Raw genomic sequence first — 8,851 nt, 5'->3', positions numbered from 1 at the left:
AGTGGAGGAGACAGGTGGAAGCAGACTGCAATCTCCAGGACACAGGGAGACTGTCAGGAGCCAGAGCATCCCGGGCTGCCCAAACTATAAGGAAAGACTTTACTGAGTTTTTTAACACCCCACAAGGACTTGTGCCGTGGCAAGAGGGCATTATACAGAGAGGGTGCCTGCAACAGCATGAGATGCGCGATTAAAAGTAACAATAGCAAAGATTCAGTGTTTGTGCTTGCCTTTATGACCGCATTTGCACATCTACTGCGTTCCAATGTGCCTGCAATATTTCAAACTGTCCGGTGATGAGCTGTGAAGATGCGACATTAAAAGTAACAATAGCAAAGATTCAGTGTTTGTGCTTGCCTTTATGACCGCATTTGCACATCTACTGCGTTCCAATGTGCCTGCAATATTTCAAACTGTCCGGTGATGAGCTGTGAAGATGCGACATTAAAAGTAACAATAGCAAAGATTCAGTGCTTGTGCCCGGGTATGTAGGAGTATATAGAATGGTAATAACAGTCACCATCTGATATGTGTGAATGGCTGTCTGGAGTTATTGGTGACAAATCACCCTTTACTTGCCTTTCTTTTGTATTGCTCATCATGCGAAACCAGTATGGTCTTATAAAATGCAAAGATGCACTTTGGTACTGAAAACACACGCTTTATTGATTAAAAAAAAAGGGGGGGGGGTATACAGGGACACATTCAAGATAACCTTGAATAACCTTCAAGATTGCCTTGTTCGACCTCTTGCTCAGTCTTGTGCATGAGGTTCTGCAACTGCCACTTGAAGTTTCTGAGCGCCTGTGGTGGTAGTGCCCTCATGAAATCGGTAACATGAAGCATATATCTTGCACAGGGGTCCATCAGCTGCTGTACGGCGTCCCTCCGTCCTGCCTGCATCAATTCTTCCCGTTCTGCCCTTCGTTTGTCAAGGATTGCAAGAGCACCTTCGAAATCCAGACATGTCTGATTGCCTCGCATTCGCTTCCTCCCTGTTCGCCGTGGAGATGGTGGAGTTGCGGGCAGAGGAACTGTGCGCCCATGCAGCGGAGTGGATGCCACAGGCGGCGCAGCATCCAGTACTGTGTACTCCAGCTCTGCTATGCTGCATACATCTGTGGTGCATGATCCCCCCTCTTCCGGGTCCGCTACAGATTGCTGAGAAGCAAATTAATAACACCGGTGTTACAACCCAAGACACACAACTGATATTAATTTTACATCACACACATGTTTAAAAGTAACGCTTACCTCGTCTAGTGTATCCAGGTCCAAGTTGGTTGATGTTTCCCGGTGTTTCACGTGAGGTTCGAGCCACTGTAGCGCCGTGTATACTACAGGGAATTTCTGCCCACCGGGATCACCACTTTTGCAATTGTGCACACGGCGTTTTGCCTTTGCAAATCTGTCGCGCAGGTGGCGCCACTTTTTGCGACACACACTCTCTTCCTTGCAAAGTACCGCTGCTATCTCCTTCCAGGAGTTGTTGGCCATCTGCGTGTCTTTATAGGTCCTCAGCGATGTGTTGTAGAGATGCTCGTATCTCCTCACTGCCTCAGCAAGCTGCTCCTCAAAAACATCCATCGTTGTATTTTTTTTTTATCTGTTGAATCACTGCTGTTTATACACCAACCTATATACCTGGAGAGCCTCATGCGCTTCTCCACATTCATCACGCCCACATCACGCCCACAATAAATTCCGACCAATCACAGCATGGTCGCCGCACAGCCTTGAAAGACAAAGTTCGGCCCGGACCCTGTGCACAGGAGTGCGGATCAGCGGGCGGTCAGAGACAAAAAATGACGTCATTTTGTGGGCGTAACGTCTGCAGGGGGGGAAAATGTCTTTGTCTCGCGGAGTATGGATCCAGCTTAATACTGGTGTCCTATCTACACAGATCAGTCTATGGAGGAGTCCACAGTCTGTGCATTGGTCCAGCTGTAGGCATTAATGGAAAACCCACATTCAGTTCAACATTGAAGACACCTGGAGCCACTCTAACCAGATAATGAACTCAAAACACCTGCAAAGGCCTTTAAATGGTCTCAGTCTAGTTCTGTAGGCTGCACAACCACGGGGAAGACTGCTGACTTGACAGTTGCCCAAAAGACGACCATTGACACCTTGCACAAGGAGGGCAAGACACAAAGAGGCTGGCTGTTCACAGAGCTCTGTCCAAGCACATTAACAGAGAGGGAAGGGGAGTACAAGCAAGAGGGAGTACAAAGTGTTCCGCCCAAACAGGGACTTGAACCCTGGACCCTCAGATCAAAAGTCTGATGCTTCCAATACTTCACTAGTACACTTCATGTAGTGCAGTGAGTCCTGATTGACTTGCAATTGACCCTTTATACAAGGGGGATTAGCTCAAATGGTAGAGCGCTTGCTGCGCAAAAGAAGGGGTCCGATTTTCTCGCTGTCGCACGCAAGGGAAAAAGTTGAGAAAAATGTGGAGCCCCGCTGTGCGCGGACAAACGTCTCGTGTAGCGGTATTGAGGCAATATTCCTGTTCATTATAAAGGAGTTTAAGTGAAATATGAAACAAATCATCTGCTATGGGCTGGACTCGAACCCGTAGTCTGTGCCGTCAGCTGTGCGACAATGTATAGAGTTGTTGGAATGTTTAAAACCCACAACGTGCGTAAAATAATTAATGATTGATTTAGCTTAGTTTAGATATGTTTAAATATATTACAATATCAACAGATGTTTTTTAGTTTATTTAGTGTTTACTTTGGCTTTAACATGATATGCCCCGTCCAATGACTTGTGATGTTTACCTGTTTATGGTTTAATAATATGAACAATGAGCATTCAAACGTGTTTTTGTGTGGGAGCTTCTTTGATAAAGATCAGAGTGAATCTTAAATGTTTATATGATTTATCAGAACAAATATAAAACAAATACAAGTGAATACACACACACACACTGCATACAGGACTATAAAATACTATTCAGCCCATTCACCCATGTGAAAATATATACAACATATACAGGTCAAATATTAGGTAAAATATTACACAATGTGCAATTATACAATAACATTCAACAGCACTGCATAAAGACAGACAGGCTTGTTGATTTAAACATAAGAAAATTGCTTATATACAATATATACAGGCCAAACATACAGTGTTTACTGTGGATGTTTTTGCTGGCGCAGCCACTCATCCAGAGACATTCCACTGGATGAACGCGAGCAAAATGTGGCATTACCATATCTACTGTGGCCAAACTCTGCTGTTTTAGGATGCCCACATTTGCTGCATGTGTTGAAGGTAACCCTTCTCACATACTTCCTTTTTTGGACTCCACTCTCCTCCTCCAGAGCCCGCCGCCGCCTGTTCCTCTGAGTGAAACGGGACACAGTAGGAAGAGGAGCAGCAGACGCAGGAAGAAGCGGGGCTGCGCCTGCACCGGATGCTGCAGTACCAGAAGCTGCCATCACCACTGGCACAGTCATGTTTGGGTTCAGAACTAACGTGCCTAACCCAGCTGCTGAAACAGGCTGTGCAGTTTCTGATGCTGTGGGACCAGGTACTGTGGGCGCAGGTGTGATGGGGCGCTCCCTGATGCGCCGGCGACCAGGCCGCAGAGGAGGAGCCTGTCCTTCCTGATTTGGTGGAAGTACAAATGCGTGTCTTGGGCCTGACGTGACTGGTGCTTCATCCAGTGGTTCCCTCGGAGCAGTAAGCCGGGTTTGAGCCACAGGAATTGAGGCAGATGGAGCCGGTCCCTGATTAAGGACACTCAATTCCTGATTCTTCTGCCGCCGTTGAAACCTGAAAATACATCATTTTTATTATATGTGTTTAGAAGTATTTACTTCATTTGAGGCAAATAGTGTACCCTGCCTACCACTGAATGAGTGTCCGCTGGTTTAGCTCAAAGAGCTGGATCGTGGTTTCCTCCATCAGCCTGGTGCTGTTAAGCACCAAATCTCGGATGTGGTGGTAATCGGTGAGGATTTTAGACCACCTGGGGTTGCTCACTCCAGCCTTTTTGGTTGTTGACCTGTGTAAAGCACACAGCTTTACACATATGGCCTCAACTAAGCGGCTGGTACTAGGCCACTGAGCTGGCCCCCCAGGATGGCCAATCAAACACCGTTTTACACTCTCCACACCCGGGGTGACTCCAGATCGCTTTGGTGCCTTAAAGCGGCCGTGTGTCAGTCGAGGCTGATGTCGAGGCTGGTAGTTAACCCGTTGTTTGTCACCATCAGGGAGCGCTGCCCACAGCCGGAAGGCCTCTGTCACCTGCAGCTCAGTGAGGTAAGAAGCCTCACGAAGACCCACAAGGTAACCAGCCAGTTCCTGGACCTTGTCCCACCCAGTGACACCATCAGGGCCAATAACTGCTCCCTAGTAAATGCAGATTAATGTTAATATATGTGCAATAAAAGCTGACCAAAAGTTAAAAGGCCATTAAAATGTCTTACCTGAGGCTCGTTGGATGGACTGCTTCCAGGATCCAGTGCAGCCTGAGAGATGTCAGACGGCTGTGACAGCACTAAGGAGGCAGAGGCAGGATGCTGTCCTTCTCCATCACTGGACGTGGATGGGTGGGGTGGAGCAGAGGCCTGAGGACTGGTTGTCAAAGATGGGGGGCTCTTTTGAAGATCATGGCAGGGGTCATCCTCACAGAGCACTGATACTGTGATGTCCTCCATGATCTCCTCCTGAAATCCCTCATCTTGCAGGTCCTCGTCATTTATTTGCTCCACCAACCTGTCCTCCTCTTCAGGGTTCTGGAGCACTGGAGTCAATGTTTTGCCTGTCTGGCTGTACAGATACTCCACCCCCAGCAATTCACCTACAAGAAAAAAACAAAAAAGAAAGTGTTCTTAATATTTTGTCCAGAACATAAAAGGTTATACAGATAATGTTTCAAAATACAAAAATGTGGATTGATGAATAAATTATTTATATTAGTGTTAAATGAGTATTTCTTGCCTGTGTATACTCCAGGAGGGCGGTAGCGCTCATCCCAGGGCTTCCCAAACACAACTCGGCTGAGCTGGTCCACAGCCTCTCGCAGGGCACTGCCATATGATCGGATGGAAGAGGCTCCTTTTACAGCCTCTTCCATCCGATCTTCATTCCATCGCATCAAGCCTTCAAGGAGATAGGCCTGAAAATGTGCATCACTGGCACTGGTTCCTAAAGGTTAAATAAAATAGAAAAAAAGGGTCACACACGCGCAAGATATGTGCTACATTTGAGGTACTATGAGGTTACATGCAATAGAGTTATGTAAATACATGAAAAATCATCATTATAACCAGAATTAATGAGGAAAAGTAATTAAATTAGTTTCTTGTGAGATAAGATCTGTTCTGACATCAGAAAAGGACTGTAATATTACTGTAGAATGTGACATTACTTTAAAGTAATGGAAACAGTTACAGTGCTTATAATACTTAAAGAGACACTGTAATCCATATGGGATACCTGGGATGAAGCGGTTCAAGTGGAGGTGGAAAGACTCCAGGGAGGTAGAGCCACGGGCACACCTGTAGCAGCACAGCTCCACACCACCTTTCTTCAGTGTCCCCTTCTTAATGTAGAGTGGGAAGTTCTCTGGGTCTTGGATACACAGTACATGTTTCTGCTGTTCTTTCCATATTTGCTGGATCCGATCATGGTCCAGTAGAGGAACTCCCAGAGTGTCCTTCCCATCCACACTGTCAAAGTGATCAATCAGTGATCCAATCAGGCTGGTGGTCTCCTCCATCCCTCTGGTCCTCCTGCGGCAGTGCAGTGCCAACTCCCTCCGGGTAATGCGAGCACTGAGTGCCTTTTCTGAGAGGTGGCCGGTCTTCTTTGCTGCTAGCTCCCCCTCCTTTGCACGGCGAAGAGCAGCGACATCCTCTGGATCCCATTCAAAGATGCACGTGGACAGACGTGCCATGAAGACTCCATAGAGTGGATGAGCCTCTGTTGTGACACCTGCAGCAAATCGGCGCATAAAATGCCAGATGTCAAGGCGCACTTCGAGGTCATCCCACTCTGAAAACATGGCCTTAACACAAGACTGGCCATGCTGACTGCAGCAGTCTCTGTCCACATACATCACTTTTGGGGGCATCTGTCCTGCCTCCCGATAGCGCTTCATCAGGCCAGCTGCCATGGCATCCAATCCATGTCCCTCGGCAGCTGTGAGCACAGAGACAAGGACTTGGCCGTGTTCATTTCCCACATTTGTGCACCAAGCAGCTGTCCCTGAAGCAGCCCCAGCGAGTTTCTTTGTGACCTATTTGGAAAAGGTCAAACAGAGTGTTCATTATGCACGCAAACATATTTATATCTGGCCAACATTCTGTATAGGTAAAATGCTGTGATACCTTTTAGTGGAGTCAATCTTGAGCACAGACCCAAAGACAGATGTAATTTTGGCCTTGACCTCATGCAGTCGCCCCAGAACATCCCTGGCGTATACAGCTAACAGCCACTTAGGTTTAGGTATGGCAGGTAAGGGAGGAGGCTCAAGGAACACAGGAGGCTGCACAAGGGAGGACTTTGCAAATGGCTCACAGGCAGTGAGGTACTGCAGTACACGCTGCGTCCATGCCTCACCATGTTGCTCCATCAACTTCTTGTGAAGCTGAGTCACACTGTTGCCCAATGTCCTCTCCCTCATCATCCTCACCACCCGGTTGTCACATGAGTATCTAATGAAAGACCAGTGTAATAACACAAATGCAGTTTTTGGTTAAACAATAACACAAATCAAAGCACCTAATAATGTTTGATCTTAATTATGACTTACCTGTATGTCAATAAAGCAGGAAACTGACTGCGGTGGCCCATATCCAGTTGTCCTAAGATGTCTTCGGACCAGGCTGGATACTTTTTTGTGCAGCGTTTGCACTCCAAGTACTCTGTTGCAAGGTCATACCACCCGTCGATGTCTAAGACCTTGCGCACAGTACGATACAGTCCTGCCGCTGTTAGTCTGTGTTTACCACAGTCTGGGCGAACACAGACAAGAGGGAACTGCCACATCTTCAGCGGCATCCATAAAAAAAGGGGCCGACAGAAGAAGAGGTCAGGTGAGGCGGGCAGCTGACTGTGAATGAGAGGGGGCTGAGGAGGATGCCACCAAAGCTTCAGCTGGGGCACTAGCTCTGGCTTGCCAGTATGTAGGTTGGCCTTGAAGAGGGTCTTACGGATCCACTCCTGCTGGAAAGGTGGAAGCTGATCCTTCCAGTGACGAGGGAGCTCAGTAGGTGGCTGATGATGTGGAGGGTCTGGTATTTTTACCACTAGAGGCGGACCAGCACGGGCCTCTGAATGAGCAATGGCTGGAGCTTTTGAAGGAGAAATGCAGAAAAAAATAATATAAGGATGACTGTTGCATTTGATCGCAGTCCACAATCTGCCTGCACAGCATACATTTGGACAAGCATTAATAGATTATGATTCTAATTAATAGTTAGACATAAAAAAATAAGAGACCGCTGTGGTTTCTTATTTTTTCCAGAGCTGTATTTGAAAAGGATTAGATGGAATAGAGCAAAGAAAATAAGTTGTGATGAATTTAGTATAAAGTAGTGATGCCCACAGACATGAAGCGTGCACACAGTTGCAGTGATGAAAAACAGTTACTGTGATCATTAAAACAATGAATCTCCTCCGTCCTGTTCAGGGGATTAGACAGATAGTGAGTGAGAAAAGCAAGTGATGTTAGTGAAAATGTTATCCAATGATTGTTTCTCAACGGGAAACACAAACAAAAACACCAACACCTTTGGATATCCTTAAGGTTTTGAAGAGGTGCACTCAAAGAATGCATCCCGCTTGAAGCTTGATGCGACATAATCCTGTACTGTAAACAAAAATATTTGAAAAAACAGTGATTTTTTATTCCTCAAAAATAATACTTCACAGTGTGTTTTCACTAAACATTTTCATAATATTTGCATTTGTGTCGTATGCCACACCTGTATTCTGCTGTGCTTCATATTGTGACACTGCAGATACCAGCTCCTCATCATCGTCTTCAGCAAAGTCACCCGCTCCAGAAGGGGCAACAGAAGTGCCTGCAGCACAAATATAAAATGTTATTAGCATTTATTAATAGGTTAATAAAATTATTACTGTTGACAAGACACAAGGACAAACAATGTACGATGTTACTTACCAGTAGGGAAGAGCTGCCTTTGTGCCAAATGTTTGGCTGGGGTTCTGTTGGCAGAGTGCACTGCAGTATCGGGGCTGGAAACAGCAAGTGGATAAGTCTGTGTAGTCTGTCATAATGATAACTGAATACATATACAGTACATGTTACACAGTTACACTCACAGGGTTTAACTGGTGACATCAGTTTTTTAGCCAGCTGTGAAGGAGACAAATGTTTGCCACGCGCCAACAGTGCTTTCACAGTGCCAGTCTTCCACACACCAGTTTGGATGGCAGCAGGTGAAGGAGCAGACATGTGGGAACTTCTCCAGTTCCTCTGCCATCTCTCTAATAAGAGATGTGTACTGAATGAACAGCTGCTTATTTTGTGACAGGGGGTTTGCCTGCACCGTCTCTTTAGATATGCTGTCCATCAAATACAATGCATACCCCAGAGAGTTTTCCAGGAGCCATATAAATCTCTGGCCCTGGTACTTCCCAAACTGGAGCTTGCAGTGAGCAAGCACCAAAAAGTGGTCACTGGGGTCTCCACCGTTTACACTCACAAAAGTTCTGGCCTCCGCCAGCACTTCCTCTTCAGGTTTGGCCCTTCCAGATTCCACATTTTGCGTTCGCATCGCCTCCTCTGATGGCGCCATGAGGAGACGCTGTGATGTGGCCGACTGCCGCTTAAAGACTGGATAAGCATACATTTTCTGAA

The 8,851-nt window shown here is 46.4% G+C and overlaps 1 protein-coding gene across 1 annotated transcript; it reads right to left on the bottom strand.

The window, feature by feature from the left end:
• Positions 1-705: 705 nt before the first annotated feature.
• LOC114430303 (uncharacterized) lies at positions 706-1,587 on the bottom strand. Its single transcript, XM_028398606.1, has 2 exons — positions 1,255-1,587; positions 706-1,161 (listed from the first exon to the last, which is right to left on the bottom strand). The coding sequence occupies exons 1-2, from the start codon at positions 1,585-1,587 to the stop codon at positions 706-708; spliced, it is 789 nt and encodes a 262-aa protein (XP_028254407.1).
• Between the last annotated feature and the right edge of the window lie 7,264 nt (positions 1,588-8,851).

The sequence above is a fragment of the Parambassis ranga genome, unplaced genomic scaffold, assembly GCF_900634625.1.
Source record: "Parambassis ranga unplaced genomic scaffold, fParRan2.1 scaffold_22_arrow_ctg1, whole genome shotgun sequence".
Taxonomy (NCBI): Eukaryota; Metazoa; Chordata; class Actinopteri; family Ambassidae; genus Parambassis; species Parambassis ranga.
This window is presented reverse-complemented; position numbering and strand designations above follow the sequence as displayed.